The sequence below is a fragment of the Rhinoderma darwinii genome, chromosome 11 (genome assembly GCF_050947455.1).
Source record: "Rhinoderma darwinii isolate aRhiDar2 chromosome 11, aRhiDar2.hap1, whole genome shotgun sequence".
Classification (NCBI taxonomy): domain Eukaryota; kingdom Metazoa; phylum Chordata; class Amphibia; order Anura; family Rhinodermatidae; genus Rhinoderma; species Rhinoderma darwinii.
The window spans coordinates 15,338,057-15,361,321 of record NC_134697.1 but is presented as its reverse complement, the minus strand read 5'-3'; the positions used below and the strand labels follow the sequence as shown (position 1 = coordinate 15,361,321).

General features: G+C 44.4%; 1 protein-coding gene across 3 annotated transcripts in view; it reads left to right on the top strand.

Annotated features, from left to right (window-relative positions):
• The first annotated feature begins 7,635 nt into the window (after positions 1-7,635).
• ARHGAP19 (Rho GTPase activating protein 19) overlaps positions 7,636-23,265 on the top strand; it is a 37,744-nt gene continuing 22,114 nt past the window's right edge. For 2 of the 3 annotated variants that reach the window (XM_075843041.1, XM_075843040.1), the window contains exons 1-2: positions 7,636-7,764; positions 14,327-14,592. In XM_075843041.1, the coding sequence (XP_075699156.1) occupies positions 7,718-7,764; positions 14,327-14,592 (313 nt within the window). In that variant the 5' untranslated portion in view covers positions 7,636-7,717. The remainder of the gene's footprint in view (positions 7,765-14,326; positions 14,593-23,265) is intronic. The other variant, XM_075843039.1, reaches the window with a different exon arrangement.

The following is a 23,265-nucleotide window of genomic DNA, read 5'->3' as shown; positions in this document are numbered from 1 at the left end:
ACGATTTAGAGGAATGCAAAAAACTTTGAACTATGATTTGGGTCCAGTTAGGGTATGTTCACACAGCAACACCAAATACGTCTGAAATTATGGAGCTGTTTTCAGGAGAAAACAGCTCCTGAATTTCAGACGTTTTTGCAAGTACTCGCATTTTTCGCGCCATCTTTTACGGACGTAATTGGAGCTGGTTTTCATTGGAGTCTATGAGAAAACGGCTACAATTACGTCCCAAGAAGAGTCCTGCACTTTTTTGACACGGCCGTAATTTTACACGCCGTCTTTTGACAGCGACGAGTAAAATGACAGCTCGTCTGCACAGAACATGGTAAGACCCATTGCAAGCAATGGGCAGATGTTTGCCGACGTATTGGAGCCGTCTTTTCAGGCGTAATTCGAGGCGTAAAACGCCTCCATTACGCCTGAAAAGAGGTTGTGTGCACATACCCTTATTCTATGTACTCTAATTTTTTGTTTCTGCATTTGTTTCGTTTAATAGAACTCACGACCTTCGTATGAACCTACAGTCACACATTATTATAAAATGTACATCACTATGCAAAGTGTAACCACAATGACTGCCCGACACCTGCTTGGAGCTAGGGTTAACACATTGCAATTGTATACCATCCGAGTGTACCAATTCTGGAGGTACTGAATTTCTTCCGCCAGAATAGCTGGTCCTACTTTTTACACTTTGTAGAACCAGTAATGTCAATGAGACATTACTAATTATAATAGCTACAGCCAACACAGAGCACAGCGTAGGACAATTCACTCTGAGCAAGAACAAGGGGACGGTAAGTGATGAGGAGACTGTAGGCAGTACTTATCTGGGCAAAGATTGGTTTTATAACCCTTCTTGATCCTGCAATCCACCCATACCCTAAATTACCTTGGTCAACCTCCTTTGCATCTGCTCTAGTTCAGCTTTGTCCTTCTTATACACAGATGGCCAAATCGTATACAATATTCCATTTGAGGTCTGACTAGTGATTTATAAAGAGGAAAAACGACATTCTTGTCTATGCCTCTTTTGATGCATCCCATTTTATTTGCCTTGGCAGCAGCTGCCTGGCACTGGTTGCTAAAGATACGTTTACTGTTTCTACATTTTCATCACTGTTCCTATTATCAGCAGTGTGTTGCAGGACGGTCTGGTATTGCAGCTCACGCTTGAGTAGGGTTGATAGGCAATACCACATACATCCAATGACCAATGGTGGCGCTGTTTCTGAAAGAATGCATCCATGTTTTCCAATCTCTTACAACCCCTTTAATTCAGGGACTGATAACATACAAATGTTTACATGTATCACAGGGAACCCATAACCATATTACCACTGAAGTATAAAGGGTCCGTCTCTGTTACCAGTAAATGAATACACTTTAAATCCCGGGTACACGCGGACGACCCATGTACTTTCTTTCATCGATTCCAGTGACTAAAACTGTAAATGTGATTATATTTCTATATGGATGTTTAATACAAATGACTATTGTGATATGTTCTGTCTGACCTTTATATTTGTAATGTAGCTTTTATTGTTGGCGAGGAGCCCGACATCATGAATTCAGCTCTGTTGTTGCATCGCTTGATAGCGAGTAGTGGCCGGCATGTATTGTTCTGTGTGTAGATATGACATATTGGTGTTACTATTCTGTTCATCACAGCTGGTATAGTAAATTGGGGGGATGTCGCGGCTCTGTTGTGCGACATACAAGACTTTACTTTTCTCCGTTACTTTTTTTTAAAATTCCCTTGTGATATTTTTTAAGACTGACAATTGTATTTTTTTACTTAAAAATAAAAGAAACCTAAAATTTTGTGCCGTCCGTTTTTCCCGGATCCATTGCCAAGCAGGGCCAAAGTTCCCTGCATTCAACACACAAGATGGATTTTAACGGACCGTTTAAATCGGAAGACAAACTGAAGCACAACGTCCATTTAAAACGGAACGGATGAGGAGTGAGGGTATGTTCACACGATGAGAGGAATTTACGTGTGAAAAGACAGACTGTTAACAGCTGCCTCGTTTCACATGTAAATGCTCCTCCTCGCATTTTGCGAGCCGTCTGAGACGCTCGTAAATCTTGAGCTGTGCTTCATTGAGTTCAATGAAGAACAGCTCAAATTACATGGCAAAGAAGTGCCCTGCATATAATGTATATAAGTGTCCTGCACTTCTTTGCCGAGGCAGTCCATTTACGCGTCGTCGTTTGACAGCTGTCAAACGACGACGCGTAAATTACAGGTCGTCTGCACAGTACGTCGGCAAACCCATTCAGATGAATGGGCAGATGTTTGCCGACGTATTGTAGCCATATTTTCAGACGTAAAACTAGTCATAATACGCCTCGTATACGCCTGAAAATAGGTCGTGTGAACCCAGCCTGACAATGGAAACCACACAGATCCGTTTTAAACGGACGTGAAAACGGTGAAGGAAGTGTGCATGAGGCCTAACTTGAAACTCCTGGGCTCATGTCGTATTGCTAAGTGACAGAGGGGTTTCTGGGTACGGTACGGGGTCTCATGGGGAGATAGGACTCCCAATCATCACAGGATTTTTGTGAACCGATCTTGATGTAGGCGGGGTCATTTCAAATATGTCCCAAAGTGGGGGCGTGTGGACATTCCTGTGAAGATTTGGGGTGGGGCTTACAAATGTCCCACGAATGGGTCTTCAAAAGTTGGGAGGTATCCATCTGGGGGTGTACTCACCACCAGGGGCCCAGTAGGTAAGGAAGCCCACTGCCAACCAAAAAGCAGCTTCCCAGACGTTTTCATATAATGGACTGAGCTAATACATTTCATGGTTTTATCTGAGAAATATGCTCTGGGTGCCCATGCTTTCAGTGCCAGTGGAGGCTGCACACCCCTAAGGCTGACCCTTCTCAAAATTACCCACAGATTGTTAGAGAGACATTAGGGGGATGCGCTATGATGAGCTATTGGAAAGAAAGGGGCCCATATACAGTCATTTGCGGGGGCCCTCTGCTGTCTGTGTCTGCCCCTGCTGACCATGTCTCAAAAGTTGTGTTTGCTTTAACCCCCTCCTGTCGTTAATCTGCCTATTTACTTCGGGAGAGGGGTATTTAAAAATGGCACCCGCTCAGAAGTCGAGCAGGCGCCATAGCTGTTGGGTCTCTGTTGTGTTACACAGCAGGGACCTTGCAATCTAAGACATCTCTGATCGCAAGCATTTAACCCCTCAGATGCCGTGGTCAGATGTGACCACCGGCATCTGAGGGGTTTTCTACTTTCATTGCGAGAAATGCTATGGGCCGGCCTGTGGCAGGTTTCAATAGCAATGCACTGATTTTGCCATAGATTGCAATACTGTCATATTGCAATCTATGGCATAAGCGATCGAATGATCACAGGTTCAAGCCCCCAAGGGGGGGCTAAATAGAAGTAATAAAAAAATATAAAATATATAAAAATTCAAATCACCCCCCTTTCCCTAGATCACATATAAAAATAAATAAACAAAAATAAACAAACACGTTAAGTATCCCCGCGTCTGAAAATGCCCAAACTATAAAAATATTTATCCAATACGGTGAACGCCATAGCGGGAAAAAATATCAAAATGTCTGAATTTTTTTTATAAAAAGTGATCGAAATGCCAGACATTCCCCAAAATGTTATTAATAAGAACTACATATTTCCCCGTACAAAAAGACGCCTTACACAGCTCTATACACAGCAATAAAAAAAAGTTTTTTCCAAACATTGTTTTTTTTTTTAGAGGTACTAAAACATAACAAAAACCATATGTCTGGTATCACCGTGATCGTACTGACCCGGAAAGTAAAGGTAACGTGTCATTTTCACCGTACAATGAACACCATAAAAACTAAACCCATAAGAAAATGGCGGAACTGCTTTTTTTTCCCAATTCCACACCATTCTAAAAAAAATTCCAGCTTCCTAGTACATCACACATGATATTAAATATAAGTCTGGTCTTCTTTAAGCTTTATTTACATAAATCTTGACCACCCGTGTAAGTGAGTTCTCCAGTTAGAAAAGTGTCTAGAAGGTGGGACATACCCCTGAATGAAGGTGTCCATAAACTTGGCAATGGCGAAGATGACATCAATGGGTTTCTGTGCGAATCCAAGCTGTGGAAATTGATAAATCAGAGGCAGATCAGAATAGAAGAGGTCCGGATGTTGTGGTACTCGGTCGTGTGCAACCGGGCTTAGTGGCAGATGTCAGTTCTGAGCCCGTCTAATAAAATAAACATACTTGTCTCCATCATAAGGCTGGATTCACACGAGCATGTTCGGTCCGTAAAGGACGGAACGTCTTTCGGCCGCAAGTCCCGGACCGAACACACAGCAAGGAGCCGGGCTCCTAGCATCATAGTTATGTACGACGCTAGGAGTCCCTGCCTCTCCGTGGAACTACTGTCCCGTACTGAAAACATGATTACAGTACGGGACAGTTGTCCTGCAGCGAGGCAGTGACTCCTAGCATCGTACATAACTATGATGCTAGGAGCCCGGCTCCCTGCACTGAGTTCGGTCCGGGACTTGCGGCCGAAATACGTTCCGTCCTTTACAGACCGAACATGCTCGTGTGAATCCAGCCTAACATGATCTTCTGTGTGCAGATATTAAAGGTGTTTTCCAGTTCAAAAAACCAAATGACCCGATAATCATCACCACCATCATTGTGTCCGCGAAAAGGAGCAATTTAAGGGACAAATTGATTTCTTTTGACACTGAAGCAGATAGATTCTCTGGTAATTACATTCTGTTTCATGTTTTTAAATCCTTCTGACAAATGAATGTGAATTCTAAGAATGACAAATTAGTGTTCAGAAACAGAAGAAAAATAATAATGCAAACGTGACACTTCCTGGAAATGGATCAAGGAGTTCTCTGTAGAGACATACGCCAAGTATAACCGTGGCATGCCACGCCTGACATTGAAGGGGTATTAAATGGGTTGTCTCATGAGGACAACTCCATCCATGGAGCGGGGTTCCCCTGTTCAGGACCCCCCTTTATAAGCCAGTACTGAGAGCCACTCTGAACATCCATCTCCCATTTTGGAATACTCGAGTCATCCTTGTATTACAAGGACGAGCATTCATCTGAACGGCCACCATGTAATACTATATTTCCTCGGCAGCGGCCACTGCATGGAGAAATTCTGGCTGGCAATGGCTTCCCCTGGCAAAAGCAGCCCAAAAGTCACAATTTGTATAATTTACATAACCGATCATTGTGAAGAGAGCTAACGATATTCGTCCGACGAGCTGCCTCGTCGATTTGTGCTCATTTTCACAGTGAATGTCGAGCCGTTTAAAAGGACCTTTAGCGGTGGGACCATCCCAGACAACCAATCATGGTAAATTATGGTTTAAAGAGGCTCTGTCACCAGATTATCAAATCCCTATCTCCTATTGCATGTGATCGGCACTGCAATGTAGATAAGAGCAAAGGTTTTTTTTTTAAACGATCATTTTTGCCCAAGTTATGAGCAATTTTATCTTTATGCAAATGAGCTTTTCAATGGACAACTGGGCGTGTTTTCTCGTTTTACCAACTGGGCGTGTATTGTGTTTTTACCAACTGGGCGTTGTGAATAGAAGTGTATGACGCTGACAAATCCGCGTCATGCACTTCTCATCGCTCCCACCCAGCTTCTTTCACTGCAGACACAGCGTGACGTCACCCACAGGTCCTTCAACCTTGACGTCGGAAGAGAGAAGACACATCAGCTCCAGGTGTCAGAGGGTACAGTTGAATCTGCAGCAGCATCACCATGTGCAGGTAAGCATAGTAAACTCCCTAGAGACGAGCATATTAACCTTTTGGACGCCTGGAGCCGATGTATCTTCTTTGTCCGACGACAAGGTTGAAGGACCTGTGGGTGACGTCACACTGTGTGTCTGCAGTGAAAGAAGCTGGGTGGGAACAATGAGAAGTGTATGATGCTGATTTGTCAGCGTCATACACTTCTATTCACAACACCCAGTTGGTAAAAACACAAAACACGCCCAGTTGTCCATTGAAAAGCTCATTTGCATAAATATAAAATTGCTCATAACTTGGGCAAAAATGATCGTTTTAAAAAAAAACTAAAACGTTACTGTTATCTACATTGCAGCGCCCATCACGTTCAATAGGAGATAGGGATCTGATAATCTGGTGACAGAGCCTCTTTAAATAGGGAGACCTTGCAAATATAACCGCCATAAATGCAGTGGTAATAGCGTACTGGAACTTGTAGTTTCGCAACAGATGAGGGAGGCACAGCCTGCAGACCGTTCACACGACCGTAGATTACGGTCCACAATCACTGACCCATTAATTTCTATTGACCACGGACACCTTCCCGTATATTTAAGGGGAGATGTCCGGGCCGTAGATCGCCTCCGCAAAAGATAGGACATGTCCTATCTTTTGGTTTTTACGGACCGTGATCCCTACTATGTATGGGAAAACGGGCCGAAAATGCGGGTGGCTGTCCGCGGCAGGAGGTCCCAGTCTGTAATCACGGACTGTGAACCTGTGAAGCCATGACGGACAGTTACTTCATGGTGATCGCGCAAGCATAGAAGCCGTGCCCGAGCGATCACCATGGGAGCCCGCGTCCTCCGCAATCACGGACCGAGCACACAGAAGATATGCATTGATTTCAATGAGCCTGGACCGCAAAATGTCATATTTATTTTGCAGTCGGGTCTCCGGGCAATGTACGGATCGTGGAAACCACGTCGTGTGCATTGGCCCGTAGGAAAGCAATTGCGGATAGTATACGGCAGCAAAACTGTGGTCGTGTGTTTTTGCGTCCGCAATTCCCCCGAAAATCCACGGGAGAATTGCGGACCCATTCATTTCTATGGGCCCATACACACTATCCGTGTTTTCATGGGTCCCCGCATGTCCGCAAATCCGTGCCGCACAAACTCAGGACATGTCTTATTACGGCCCGCAAATTCGATGCGGACATGCCCATAGAGTCAATGAGCCCGTGGAAAATGCGGGTACACCTCCATGTGTCAACCGAAGTTTGCGGAAGTGTTGCTAGGCGACGACCGGGAATGAGTTCTGTCGTCATCCTGTTTTACCTAGGCTTTTTTTTTTATCCGCATTTCGCAGATTACATACGGATGAACTGCGGATTACATACGGATGAACTGCGGTGGACATTTCACGGAACACGGTCCTGGAATTTGCGGACCAGAAAAAACACTACGGTCGTGTGCATGAGGCCTTATTCCGCGAAAAACAAGCCCTCACTGTTAAAAATGTTAGGGCTTTCTGAAAATCCCGCAGCTGTCTTTTTGGGATAGAGAGGCCATTCCCGACCAGGTGGTGTGTAGAGCATTATAACACAGCCACATTTGTATTTTACAATGTATGAATTACGTAGAACTTCATTATTCCAAATCTGTCATGCTGGAATTAGCGCAATATACAGGAGCTGTATTTGTACGTCTCGTATCTTCAGCAACATTTGACGCAATTAACTAACGCAGACCGCTACTCTGCACTGACACGGCTCTGCAAGTCTCGTAAGTTATCGCGGGAAGACGCGCCGCAGTCTATTGTAATCAAACTGTAGAGCGCCCGCGTGTCCCCGCCCACCTGCAGCGGGGATATTCAAATTGACCAATCAGCAGCGAAGGGAAGGAGAAGTTTCACCAATGAGGGCGTGACAGGCACGGCGGCGGATGATTTGAAAAAAAAAAAGATGGCAGCAACGGAGGATGCGGGCGATAGAAATAAGAGAATAACGCGGTGAGTTGTCGGACGTGGCTGCGTGTCAGTGCGGAGGAGAGACGCTCCTGTGTATTACTTGTATTCCGGCCTCTGGGGAACTACAAGTGTCAGCGTGCTCGGAGGGGAGGCTGAGAGTTGTAGTTCCATGAGCTGCTTACGTCTAATAACATGGATGCTATGGCGTGTTACATGGGGTCGTGCATAGACTGGCTGTGATATGTGAACGATAAGTCTTTGCCCATCGCAACCAATAAAAGCGCAGCTTTCATTTCTTACAGTGCTCTTGAAAAATGAAAGCTTCAATGTGATTGGTTGCTATGGGCAACAAAGACAGTTATTGCTGTTACAGTTTATTAATCCCCCCCCCCTCTGTATCTATCTATAGACTCTATAATATACTTATTGTCATTATTGTGTCCCTCTGTCCATTGTTATGACTAGGCTGACGTTATTGTAAGGTCACATGACTGCGCCATTCAATGGCACCCGCAGGGCCAAACCTCAATATGGTGGAAACGTCGCTGCGGCAATAATCCCACTGGGTGTAGGGGGGACTGGTTTTCTGGTTCTTTGCTAATTGGGAGCTCAGCTGTGCCAACATCCATAACACCTTCTATTAAAGGGAACCCGTCGTCTGCTTTTTGGCCATCAAGCCGCAGAGGAAATTTGCTATGAGGGTCCGTGCACACGACCGTATTATGGATCTCTGCTGCACGAATCTGTAATACGGTGCCCAGAGCCCACTATGGGCCCATCCCGTGCCGCTGCTGTACAGGGGCCGTGCACGCACCAGTGATGTTTGCATAGACCGTTATACGGAGCCTGCGTCCCCACCTGTTCCGAAATGACCTCCCTGCTGGGTACCATTTGTTTACAGTCTTAGCCCTTATTCACATGAACGTGTGTCAAATCGGCTGGGGAAAAAGTTTTCACCGATCCCTCATAGACTTGAGTCCTAATTTTTTCACTGCCGTTCACAAGTTCTGTTTAAACAATGGCCATGTAATTTGCGCCATAGAAATATATATATTTTTTTTTTGTGTGACCGCCGATTTCACCGTTCCTGTGAATAAGGCCTTAGCGGTGTGCCCGTTCTGTGCCTGCATTGCGACAGCTGGCCATACAATTGTACATTCTTTAAAAGCTTATTCCCACCTGAGACCTCTGACATATCTACAGGAAATACCATAAATGTCTGATGGATACAGGTCATTATGTGCCCCTCACAACTTGGGAACGTACCCTGATTGATGCTAGAATAGGGGCCACCTTTCTTGCTTGGCTGTTTCTGTAACTCATTGGAATCGATGGAGATCTCTTCATTGTTTCTCGGTCTGGCGGCGGCTGCTTTAGCAGGCGATTATTGGGGGGGGGGTCAAGTGACCCTTGTCCCGAACTCTGGGACCCACATCTATCAAGTTGCTGAGTCAGGATGGAGCCACGCCCACATGTGGTGGCCAATGGATGCATGATTTTGCGGGTAATAAGTGTAACTGGCAAAATTCGTAAGCATGTTGGCGTGTCTTCATCTGCATGCGTCTGTCGCTCGGTGGGAAAGTCCCGTGGATGTGCCAGTAATGTCTTAGTACGTTTTGTAGAAATCCGTTCCGACTGATGGACATCCGCTTACTGGTTATTGTGGAGTCCTTTATTATCGTGTGCGGAAGAGGCTCATCATCCAGTGCAAAGCACAATATTTCCATTTAATGTGACCATTATGAACAAATAGAAATCCTTCTCCTGTACCAATGAAATACAAATACTCCTAAAATTCACCACACGACATGCCATAAATGTTTGATGGGCGCGTGTTCCCCTATTGGATAAACGGGTATCCAGTGACCCCTGTTGGCAAATTCCCAAGTCTATGGGAGAAACTCTTGAGACCTCCAGTGGAAATACAACTTCCTTGTCTGTGCTTTTAAAAGCCTCCATTTTGAGTCTTAGATTTCCCCAGCTTTCTCTTCCTCTCTGCTTTGCTATCAATCCCATGATGCTTATGGCAAGGGGGCGTGTCTCTGCTACGGAAAGTCCGAGATGGGGAGAGGAGGGAGTGCTCTCATCTCTTGCGAGAGATCATCCTTGTATTGTCTGCCGAACTGGCAAGGGGGCGTGTCTCTGCTATGGACAATATAAGCGCTCCCCAGCTCTTCCACTGTCCATAGCAGTGACACGCTCCCTTGCCAGTTCGGCAGAAGACTAATCTCGAAAGCTGGAGTGTGAGAGCGTGTGCGGGCGCACGCTCTCCTCTATCCTCGCTCTTGCTGTAACACTGTCCATATCTGAAAAAAACCACGGTCGTGCATTAGGCCAAAGAGAAATGGAGTGAAATCTGGAAATTGAAGATGAGGGGTAGATCTGTTTATCGTGATGGGACACAGATGCACAACAAAGGTTTTTTGTGGTCCAGTGGAAGCAACGGATCCGTGGTTTTGCGGACCATAAAAACAAGTACGGTCATGTGAATGAGGCCTTAGGGTATGTTCACACGTAAGAATTTTACAGCGGAAACTCTGCCTCCCATTCATTTCAATGGGAGTCGGACGCTTCATTTTCCCGCTAGCTGATTATGGGGGATAAAGAAGCGTCCTGCTCGATCTTCGGGCGGATTCCCCCCGAACCTCCCCTTGATGTCAATGGTAGGGAGAAATCTTCCGGTCATCAGCAGGAATAGTTCCGCGGCAAATTTCCTGAAGGAATTTCGAGGCAGATTTATCTGCCTACAAAAAGCTCAGTGTGAACTAGGCCTTGCACTGTTTATTTTCCATCTTCGTATACATTTTACTTTGGTTGATTTTTGCAGGGCATCTATTTATATTTGCACTGGATTCTATGTATTCCTCATTGTATACTTATTCAGGTATTACTTGTCAGGACACTTGCCTATACCCTTTGCTGTGTCTGTTTGTCCCATGGGGAAGAGTGGTCGTTACTCCGATTGCTCATCCCCAGACATTTCTATCGTGTCGGCAGCGCATCTCCGTGTTTACAGCGTTTTCACGTTCATCGGCTGATCGTTGCCTTGTGTACGCTGGGCAATGATCGGGAAGGAGCGTTCATATGATCGCTTGTTTTCCCAATCAATGACCTGTGTAATCTGGCAGTCCATCCCTTTGTTTTTCCACTGTAACTGCAATTTCCTAAAATCCCAAAAATTCAGGTGCAATATCCAGTATACAGTGTCCAGAATTTCACTCCGTGTCTTGTCTAGGAAGGAGCAAAAACTGCTGCAAACTGACATTGGGATTCTGAGTGGAAATGGAAAGCTTTTACTATACATTTTTAAGTTTTTTTTAATTTTACGAAGCAATGGCGCCGTAGGAAAGCCTAATAATGTCCTCCTTAATACAGTCCTGAAATGCGGGAGTCTCTCTGCATGATGGTGAATGTACATACAATGCTCCATTGTACAGAACAGTATGCCAGGAATTTGCATGGGCTGTACGGGGTCCCCATGTCTACAGCTCGCAGCCCCGTTCACATCCATGTCCAGCCATGCCGCTCCAGAAGCTTTCCGCAATCTTGTAAGACTTTTTTTTTCTTCTTCAGTCTTTAATAGGAATTGGTGGAGCCGCCTGATATAATGGCAGGGTGTCCGGACTGTAAATTTGTGGCGTTGGCTTTATATTTTGTTCTTGCTGCAGAACGTAACGCGAATTGTATGTTGTTTTTCATGGTAAAGCACTTAAGAAATGATAGACTCGTTGTAAAAGGTCAAGTTGTTTGTGTTGATGCGGCAACTAACCGTGTGGAGTAAACGCTGCCGTCGTGCTCAGGAGTACTCTCATCATCTTCAGTGGAGCGTTCGTAGTAATGCTGGCTTTCAGAGATATTAGTGATGTCAGGAGAAGGTTTCTATGTGACGGTGGAATAAGAATTAATCCTGAACGTTCATCTATTTACTTTAGTGTAACTTTATAACCTATACAGTTGTGTTTTGTTTTTGTTTTTTTTCCTTCTAAAATTTCTATTGCCACATCACTGCATCAAACACTGCACCGCGTTTATTAAAGGGGTTGTCCAACTTCTGACAACTCATGTCCTATCCACTGGATAGGTCATCAGCGTGGGTCCGACACCCGGACCCCGCACCGATAAGCTGCTCCGGTGGCCTGCGGGCATCAGATGTTGTGGCAGTTGGCTCCGTGCATAGCATAGCGGCCGTGCTGCAGAACTGCAGGTCCGCTCCTATTCACTTGAATACCAGTACTGCAGCTCGGCCGCTATTCCGTGGCTGGAGCGAACTGCTTCCGGCATGTACATCTGCTGCACAAAAGCACCGGACCTGCTGATCTGTGCGGGGCTGGGGGGTCGGACCCCCACAGATCATGTGCTGATGACCTATCCAGTGGATTAGGGATGTCACGATACCAGAATTTGGACTTCGATACCGATACTTTGTCTAGTATTGCGATTTCGATACTTTGGCAACAGTAATAATAAAAATTAAAAAAAAATTCTTCCGTTTTCTGATGTGAGGCGCGCGGTGCGATTATGAATTTTGAATGCGCCTCATATTAATAGTAGTTAACCGCATCATGTTTCTCAGTCATAATGGGTGAATGTGTAAGGTACATGATGGGGTTAATTACTATTAATGTGAGGAACATGGAGGTTAAATTCATCCTCGCACCTCGTGCCTCACAATAAGTGATAGAAAGCAGTTTTTATTCTTTTACAGCGTACACATTATGAATGATGCAAAAAAAAATAGTTGTGCAGGTTATTACGGCCGCGCCAATACTGAATGTGTATATTTTATGTATTGAGACTTATTTTAATGTTTATTGTAAAAAAGGTGTATGTAATTATTTTTTTAAATTTAATATTACTTTGTTTTTACTTTATTTTTTAAACTTTAATGTACTGGCATATATCTATATACTGATAGTACACTGGTATATATCTATATTACAGTACATTAGGCTGTGTACTGATAGTACACAGGCAGTTGTTGGGACATACCTCAGTATGCCCTAACAGGAAATATGGTAAGACAGCCCTGGGGTCCTTCAATGCCCATATATGGTATGTCCCTTCTCATTTTCTCCTGAATGCTGCAGTCCGCTGTGATTGCAGCATTCACGGGAATAACGGCGGAGATGAGCGGTTTCTCTGATCTCCGCGGTTATAGAGCAGGGCTGCGGCTGTGTAATACAGCCATTGCCCCGCTCCTGGCAGGAAGTGCGCGTGCGGTCAGCATGAGGTGATGCGGCTGGCGCTGCACTAATGAGCGGCAGTTCAGGCACTCAAGACAGAACATCGGGGTGTTTTACAGTGTGCCCGCCATGTTCTGTCTTCAGTGCCGCCGCTCATTAGTGCAGCGTTGGCCGCATCGCATCACTCTGCCCCCGCGCGCTTGTTATCAGGACTCAGGAGCGCGGCAATGACTGTATCACACAGCCGCAGCCCCGCTCTCATATATTCATGTGTTACAATACTGAGCTGTGCGGCCGCACAGCTCTGTATCGAAATACATGAAATAACGGTATCGAACCATTGGGGGATGCACAGTATCGAAACAGTATTGAAGTTTCGATGCTTCGTGCATCCCTACAGTGGATAGGTTCATCAGTTGTCAGAAGGTGGAAAACCCCTTTAACCCCCCCCTTTTTGTTTTTATTCCCGCGAGCCGAAAAAAAGGCAGAATTTTCCGCATGCAAAAATACTCAGTGTGAACAGGGCCTAAAGGGGTTGTCGACGACCTGACAACTGATGACCTATCCACAGGATGGGTCATCAGTATATGAGCTGTTCTGGCTGCCTACGGGCACCGGATGTCATTTCACAGTATGCCGTGTACAGAGCCGGAAGCAGTTGGCTCCGTACATTGCATAGCAGCCGATCTGCAGCTCTGCTCCTATTCACTTGAATACTTCAGTTCGAACGCTATTCCGTGTCCAGAACCATCTGCTTCCAGCATGGACGTCCTTTTTTTGCACCTCCTACAGCCAGGGGGCATGGTTTAGCAGAAAGAGAGGTGCGGCACAATAAACTGGCATAAACTAAGCCAACCAAGAGGTGGTATAATGGAGAAGCATCTAGCCAAGCGTGCACCACCATGATAAATTTGGCGCATCTTCTGACTGCCTGGTCTAAGTTTATGCTGTCTAAATCTTAGACATCATTAGTAAATCTTCCCCATTAAAGCCAATTGGTGAAATACATGGCCGTAAGAAACTCTGCCCACCTGCAGCTGCCAGTAGGGGGAGCTTAGTGGGCATTTATGGAGTTCAATGTGAGCTAAAGAAATCTGTAGAGTCAGCTCCCCCTAGTGGCCGCTGTAGGCAGCCAGAATTTTATCTTTTTGTAAAGGGAAGCAGGTGTTCTATAAATATGCATTTCCCTAATATATTAATGTGATTTCCTGCAAAGGGGAACTACATTACCTGCGAAGATGATGGATAGGAGTAAACCAAACCAGATGATCATGTATAATGGAACGGTTCACCCAGGGAACCAGCGTAATATGTCGTCTTTGCAGCAGTGGTGACTGTAAACCCGGAGTCTCACATCTGTTCATTACTTCTCATGTCTACATTGAAATATTTACGTGTGACCATTGTGCTTTTCCTCGCAGTGACGCGCTGTGCGGTATCGTTATCTGTAATGACGCCTCCCTACGAAGCCAGCCGGTTATCTACAACCCAGACTTCTTTGTGGAGAAGCTCCGTCACGAGCATCAAGAAGTATTTACCGAGCTGATGGTCAGTAACCTCACAAGGTTGGTAGATCTGCCCGGGACCGAGTTCGCTCAGCTCATGGGAGAAGTGGAACCAAAACTTCCCGGACCGAACGGAACAGCCGCTTCCTTCTTCAAGTCACTTAACTTTCTGAAGCGTAAAGGTGAGTACAAATATACAGGTGTGTGTTGGTTTTTTTTGGGGGTTTTTTTTTTTTTGGTGGGGGTGAGGGATTAATTTATTTTAAGGACCTAAATAACAATTGGATATCCAGGTAGGAAAAAATAAGTACCCCCTGTAATTCAGTAACATGTAGAATTACCTTCAGCAACAATAGCCTAAAGTAAAAGATTTTCTGTAGGAGTTTGTCCCGCACTTTCTTTGGAAAAATTTAGGCTTTTACAACTTTGCTTCAGCGCTCTTAAAAGCCCACCACAGCATCTTAATGGGGTTGAGGTCTGGACTATGGCTCGGCCATTCCAAGTGCGCCTCCTTTTTAAGGGGTTGTCCTAAATATTACACTTCCCTGTTGGATCATACAGCTGATCGGCAGGGGTGCCGAGAGTCAGACCCCCACTGGTCAGATATTGATGGCCTATCCCTGAGGATAGGCCAACAATTTCTTATGATTGGACAACCCCTTTTAATGTCTAATATGGGAATACCACTTTAAGCCTATTTTCGGCTCTTGGGAGTGGTATAATCTGATAGTGTGACTCTCACACCAGATAAGATTGTTCACCACTGCTCTGGTACATGGGTGGCGGAGTGATTCTCGCTATTGTGCTATCTCCGGAATGCTTTTACCTATCCAAGCGATTCTGAGATTGTTTTCTCATGACACATTGGACTTTGTTACTGGCAAAATTTGCTCGCTACATTCCGTACTTAATTGTAAAAAAAACACCAAAATTTCGCAAAAAATCGCAAAAATTAGCATTTTTCTCAATTTTAATGTATCTGCTTGTAAGACAGGCAGTTATACCACACAAAATTGTTGCTAATTAACATCCCCCATATGTCTACTTTAGATTGGCATTGTTTTTTGAACATCCTTTTTATTTTTCTAGGACGTTACAAGGCTTAGAACTTTAGCAGCAATTTCTCACATTTTAAAGAAAATTTCAAATGGCTATTTTTACAGGGACCAGTTCAGTTGTGAAGTGTCTTTGAGGGTCTTATATATTAGAAACCCCATATAAATCACCCCGTTTTAAAAACTTCACCCCTCAAAGTATTCAAAACCGCATTTTAGAAAGTTTCTTAAACCTTTAGACGTTTCGCAAAAAATGAAATCAAAGTAGAAGTGAAATTTACAAATTTATTTTTTATTTTATTTTTTGCAGATATTCATTTTAAAGAGGCTCTGTCACCAGATTTTGCAACCCCTATCTCCTATTGCAGCAGATCGGCGCTGCAATGTACATCAGAGTAAAGTTTTTTTTTTTTTTTTTGTTTTTTTTTTAAAAACGAGCATTTTTGGCCAAGTTATGACCATTTTTGTATTTATGCAAATGAGGCTTGCAAAAATCCAAGTGGGCGTGTTTAAAGTAAAAGTCCAACTGGGCGTGTATTATGTGCGTACATCGGGGCGTTTTTACTACTTTTACTAGCTGGGCGTTCTGACGAGAAGTATCATCCACTTCTCTTCAGAACGCCCAGCTTCTGGCAGTGCACAGACACAGCGTGTTCTCGAGAGATCACGCTGTGATGTCACTCACTTCCTGCCCGAGGTCCTGCATCGTGTCGGACGAGCGAGGACACATCGGCACCAGAGGCTACAGTTGATTCTGCAGCAGCATCGGCGTTTGCAGGTAAGTCTATGTAGCTACTTACCTGCAAACGCTGATGCTGCTGCAGAATCAACTGTAGCCTCTGGTGCCGATGTGTCCGACACGATACAGGACCTGGGGCAGGAAGTGAGTGACGTCACAGCGTGATCTCTCGAGAACACGCTGTGTCTGCACTGCCAGAAGCTGGGCGTTCTGAAGAGAAGTGGATGATACACAACGCCCAGCTAGTAAAAGAAGTAAAAACGCCCCGATGTACACACATAATACACGCCCAGTTGTACTTTTACTTTAAATACGCCCAGTTGTACTTTAGAAAGCCTCATTTACATAAATATAAAAATGGTCAGAACTTGGCCAAAAATGCTTGTTTTAAAAAAAACAAAAAACGTTACTGTAATCTACATTGCAGCGCCGATCTGCTGCAATAGGAGATGGGGGTTGCAAAATCTGGTGACAGAGCCTCTTTAAATATTTTTTGTAACCGAACGTTATACCAGAGAAACGCAACTCCATATTTATTGCCCAGGTTCTGCAGGTTTTAGAAATATCCCACATTCCTAGTGCGCTAATGGACTGAAGCACCGGCCTCAGAAGCAAAGGAGCACCTAGTGGATTTTGGGCCTCCTTTTTAATAGAATATATTTCGGGCACCACGTCAGGTTTGAAGGGCTATAGCGGTGCCAAAACAGTGGAAATCCCCCAAAAGTGACCCTATTTGGGAAACTAGACCCCTCAAGGTAATTATCTAGATGTATAGTGAGCATTTTGACCCCACGGGTTTATTGCAGAAATTATTGGAAGTAGGCCGTGAAAATGAAGCTACATTCTTTCAAAGAAAATGTAGGTTTAGCTAAAAAAAATAATTCTAATTTCCACAAGGATTAAAGGAGAAAAAGCACTGCGACATTTGTTAAGCAATTTCTCCAGAGTAAAAAAATACCCCACATGTCTTCATAAACGGCTTAGAAGGGAAAGAGCGCCATTTGGCTATTGGAGCTCAAATTTAGCAAGAATTGTTTGCAGAGGCCATGTCGCATTCGCAAAGCCCCCGAAGGGACGAAACAGTAGAAACCCCCTACATTTTGGAAAATACACCCCTTGTGGAAATTATCTAAGGGTGTAGTGAGCATTTTGACCCCACAGGTGTTTCATAGATTTTATTAGAATTGGGCAGGGAAAATAAAAAAAATCCTTTTTCTTCAATAAGACATAGCTTTAGCTCCATTTCATTTTCTCTACAAAAAAAAGAACCCCAACATTTGTAAAGCTATTTCTCCTGAGTACGGCAATACACCATTTGTGGTCATAAACTGCTTTTTGGGCACACGGCAGGGCTCAGAAGGGAAGGAGTGCCATTTGGCTTTTGGAGTACAGATTTTGCCGGGTTGGTTTCTGGTCACTATGTCGCATTTGCAAAGCCCCTGTGCGACCAAAACAGTGGAAACACCCCCCCCCCCCCCAGAAGTAACCCCATTTTGGAATCTATACACCTAGTGGTGTAGTAGCATGTTAACCCCACAGGCGTTTTTCAGAAATTAGTGTGTACTCTATGTTGCAGAATGCAAAATATTTTTTTTTCCATAGATATGCCAATATGTGGTGCCCAGCTTGTGCCACCAAAACAAGACAGCCCTCTAATTATTATACTGTGTTTCCCGGTTTTAGAATCACCCTACATGTGACCCTAATCCTTTTCCTGGACATTCGACCAGGCTCAGGAGTGAAAGAGCACCATGTGAATTTGAGGCCTAATTTGGCGACTTACAAAGTATTGGTTCACAATTGCAGAGGCTCTGATGTGAAATAATAAAAGAAACCCCTGAAGTGACCCCATTTTGGAAACTAAACCCTTCAAGACATTTATTAAGGGGCATAGTGAGCATTTTCACCTCAGAGGTCTTTTCCATAAATGAATGCGCTGTGGATGGTGCAAAGTAAAAATTTCAATTGTTCCCTAGATATGCCATTTCAGTGGCAAATATGTAATGCCCAGCTTATGACACTGGAGATACACACCCCAAATATTGTTAAAAGGTTTCTCCCAGGTATGACTATGCCATATATGTGGAAGGAAACTGCTGTTTGGGCACACTGTAGGGTTCAGAGGGGAGGGAGCGCCATTTGGCTTTTGGAGCATAGATTTTGCTTGGGAGTAGTTTTTTGTTTGGAGTTTTACCGGTGTTTCCGTTTATAATGTGGGTGTACATGTAAGCTGGGCAGAGTATATTAGGGGCATAGTCAGGTGGTATAATAATGGGGTAAAAAAAAAACCCGTAAAATAATCCAAAGATGTGTTATGCTGTAGAGCAATCCTTTATCCACAGGCCGGTGTCGCACTGATATATGGCATCCCTTCTTATCCCCCTTTTGGTCCACACTCCGCACCTTTGCAGTTTGGGGAATTTTGCAGGGAAGTTGTTGTCCTGGTATAATACAGGCACCGTCGCTTCTAGTAGATATGTTTGGGCCCTCCCCTTCCTGGTTCCCTAATTTTAGGGCTTTGATAAATCTTCTCTTGAAACAGAAGAAATGTTCCCCTCGGGCCGGCAAAACTACTTATTTTTCTTTCCTGACTTACTGGAGCCTTAACTAATTTTATCTTTTCATAGACTTCGTGGTATGAGGGCTTTTTTTGCGGGACGAGCTGTAGTTATTATTGGTACCATTTTGGGGTACAAGTGACTTTTTGATCACCTTCTATCCTATTTTGTGAGCCCAGGTGACCAAAAAACAGCAATTCTAGCATAGTTATTTAGTTTTTGTTTATACAGCGTTCACCATTCGTTATAAATTACATGTTAACTTTATTCTGCGGGTCAGTCCGATTCCGGCGATACCTAATTTATAGAACTTTGTTTTACAACTTCTTGCACAATAAAATTACTTTTGTAAAAATAATATATTATTTCTGTGGCCATCTTGTGAGAACCATAACTTCTTAATTTTTTAGTCGATGGAGCAGTATGAGGGTTTTTTTTTTCTTGTTTTTTTTTGCGAAACGACAGTTTTTATAGGTACCGTTTTTGGATACTTTTTGATCACTTTATTAAAGTGACCAAAAAAAACGAAATTCTGGCATGGTTTGTTTTCTTTTTACACCGTTCATCGTGTGGAATAAATAACACAATATTTTTATAGTTCAGGCTGTTACGGTCGCGGCGATACCAAATATGTATGGTTTAATTATTTTCAATAATAAAGGACTTGATAAGGGAACAGATTGTGTTTTATTTTATTACTTGAAACTTTTATTATATTTTTCTTACAACTTTTTTTTTTTTTTTTTTTTTTATACTTTTCTTTAGTCCCATTTAGGGGGTTTGAAGGTCCAACTGTCAGATATTTTTTTTCTAATACATTGCACTACCTATGTGGTGCAATGTATTCGATCTGTCAGTCATTCACTGACAGCAAGCCGATTAGGCTTCGCCTCCCGGCGGGGCCTAGTAGGCTTCCGTAATGGCAGAGCAGGAGGCCATTGTTAGGCCTCCTGCTGCCATAGCAGCAGTCGGCAGCCCTGCCATCTTGCAGACGGCTACGAAAGCCTTTTAGGCCCTGCCTCCGGACGGGGCCAGGAAGGCTTCCATACTGCGCAGACCGGGAGGCCACTATTAGGCCTCCGGTTGCCGTTGCAGCCACCGGCACCCCGATAAGCTGCAAACACCTTAAATGCAGCGATCGCTTTTGACTGCTGCATGTAATGGGTTAATGGCGGGGATCGAAGCTATCTTCGGTCCCTGCCATTACATCAGGGTGTCAGCTGTAAGATACAGCTGACTTCCGGAGATGATGGCACCGACTCCGCTTCTGAGCCGGTGCCATCCATTTGTCGTAAGTTTATGACAATTTGCGGGAAGCACTGGCTTTCCATGATGTATGCTTACGACGTGTCGGGGAAGGGGTTAAAGTCTCATTCTGCACTGGCTAATATGGCAACCCTTAGAATTTACTAATCGAATAGAGAAGGGAATGAAATCTATTTTTATTGCTCAGCATTAATAACTCCTGTGCCAAAAAACGCCTCGTTATATTACAGAATAGGAGTCTAATTGGCGCTCTTAATATACGACGCTGTGAGGGAAATGCATGCACGTAAATTACTCGCACATAGGAAAATGCCTACTTTACATCCATATAGAAATTAACCAGACGTCACTTCTACATCCAGAAGCAATGACTTCTAGCACAATGACAGGTTCTCTTCTGTACCGGTAATGATATGGTAAACAGCACAATTTACATGTAAATTTCTTCATATTACGAGTGTTACATAAGATCGGTTTTATCTGTTTCTCGGGACTCCTCGTTCCTTCTCCTGGTTAATGCAGCTGCACTCGGTCTCCTTTTAGATTTATATTTATATGTATGTTCTCTTCAGGACTGCTCATGCTTTATAATATTGATTGTCGCATCCCCTGAGTTTACCAGGCACTGCGCTGTATATTTGGTAGTGGCAGTGCCTGGTACTATTCAGGATAATGGTAATGAGCTGCAATACCAGGCACTGCCACTACCAAATATATGGCGCTGTGCCTGGTAAACAATCTAGCGAGCGCCGCAGCCCCTTCTGTCATCTGATTGACAGTGGTGTCTGGAGTTGGACCACCACTGATCTGATATTAACCAGTATTATACCCCCCGAAAACCCCTTTAATTACTTCAGCCCTCCCAAGGCATGTGGAAATGCATAGGAGGCCTGTGGTGGGTAGTGTAGACTTCTGCATGGGGACAACATTAGATGAAAATTACATTAGTGTATGCTAATCTCCTATTTTGTCCCCATGAAGGAGCCTACATTTATTATTTGACCACTACAATTATCGCCTAGTAAAAATTCCAATAATCCCGCATATTCGACAATTGAAAAAAAAAAATTTCCAGTAAGGGAGAGTGAAGACCCTGGACCGCACATCCACCTGCTATACTTGAACTAATGCGGCTAAACAATTTATAAATTTGAACATATGAGGTTCTTTGTAAACGTTTTGATCATACTGTATTAGCCCACCTGCCACTCCACGATAACCTCTTAAGTGGGTCCCTACTCTCTTAGGTGCAGTATCCCATGGTAACCAATGCCGCTGCAACACCGCACCTGCAGTGGGGGGCAACCCAGGAGACCAACAGCACCCATGCTGCCAGTCTAAGCCACCTTGGCTCTGTCATGTCCCCCCACAGATACAGCAACAAAGACCACCACAACCAAGGGAACAGATCAAAGAAGTTCACCTTTCCATGTGGTCTCCGTGGACAAACTGAGAACAAATAGGTAGAAACCCTTAGGCCAGGATCACACACTGTTTTGAGGCAGTTTTTGGATAGGTTTTTTTTTTTAGCCAAAGCCAGAAATGAATCCTAAAGGAAAGGTATAAATGAGACCGCGTCTCCTTACTTTTATCTACAGTTTTGTGTTTTGCTCAAAAAACTGCATCAAAACTCTGTGTGTGATCCTGGCCTTATGCAGCCTCTTACTAATAATAAAGTAGGGACCCACTTTAGAAGAGGTCGTCGTGAAGTGGTGAGCGGGCTGATACAGTGTGATCAAAATATTTACTAAGAACCTCATGTTCATATTCATAAATTTTGCTTAACCGCAATAAATCCATTTATAAGGCCTCATGCCCACTTCAGTTTTTTTTGTCCGTGTGCTATCCGTTGTTTAGACGGATAGCACACTGACACATTTATTTCAATGGGGCCATGCACACTTCTGTTGTTTTAACGGAACCGTGCGGCCATTCCATCAAAAACATGACCGGTCCTACTCCTGCCCGTTTTTGACGGAACAGTCTCGGCATTTTCATTGATTTGGTCCGTGAAACAACGCACTGCACACTGAAGCCGTCCGTGTTTCACGGAACAGTCATTAGCGGCCATACAACGGCCGACGGAAGCGTGCATGAGACCTAAGGGTCAATTCACCCAGTTTGTTGGCGCTGATTTTTGATGCAGAAACCGCATCGGAATTGGGGCCAAGAAACTCCCCCAAATTGCCCCATATTCAGGAAGGAACTTTGAGGCAGATTTTCTTTTTTTTTTTCTTCTGCCTGTCAAAAAAAAAAAAAGGTGAACCAGACCTAATAAGTGAATATGCAGTCCAGGTTTTTCTCTGTTGGATTTAAAAATGTTCATGCACCCACATCACAGGCTGTGTATGTTTTTTGCTTTTGTTCTAAAGTATGAATTACTTCTCTACAGACCATGTGCACCGCTGCCCCATCATCTGAGTGCAATGGACCAGTAATGAGTAGTAAAGGGTTAAGTGCGTGCCTCCATCTAATGGCTTCTTTCTTGTGGTTTCTGCCACCTGTTGACCTTTTCCATCTTTCAGGATTATTCTCTGTGATTCAGGTGTAGTTACAGTAATTCATCCTCGTTTAACTGCTTGTTCAGGGGGAAAATGTGTTTCCAACTATGGATGAAACCTCCTTACTAAAGAAATAGAAGGAGCACGGCAACTGACCAGGAAAAAGTGAGCGTGTATGTATGGCCTGCTTGTAAAATCCCTGTCCAGCTGCCCTCAAAACACATTGAAGTCAATGGTTGCATGGAATCCACAAACCGCACGGACGCACATCCGTGTGCCGTCCGTGTTTCACGCATTAATTACATTGGGGGAAGTGCTAGAAAAACACCTGCCACATGCAAAGCACACTGATGCAAAAACGCAACACACATATTTAGGCGTGTAAATCTGTCACGCTCGGGTGAATAAGGGCTTAGGCCCCATGCACACGAACGTGTTTTTGCGGCCGCAATTCCCCCGAAAATCCACGGGAGAATTGCGGCCCCATTCTTTTCTATGGGGCCATGCACACGACCGTAGTTTTTACGGTCCGTGCATGGCCCGGGAACCCGCACCGCAGAAAGAACGGGCATGTCCTATTACGGACATCTTCTGCGGTCCGGGCTCATTGAAAACAATGACGGCGGCCATGTGCATGTCGTACGTTTTGCGGGCGGCCCGCAGCTGACAGTCCGCTGACAGTCCGCTGACAGTCCGCAGCCGCCCGACCCGAAAATCACGGCCGTGCACACGGCTA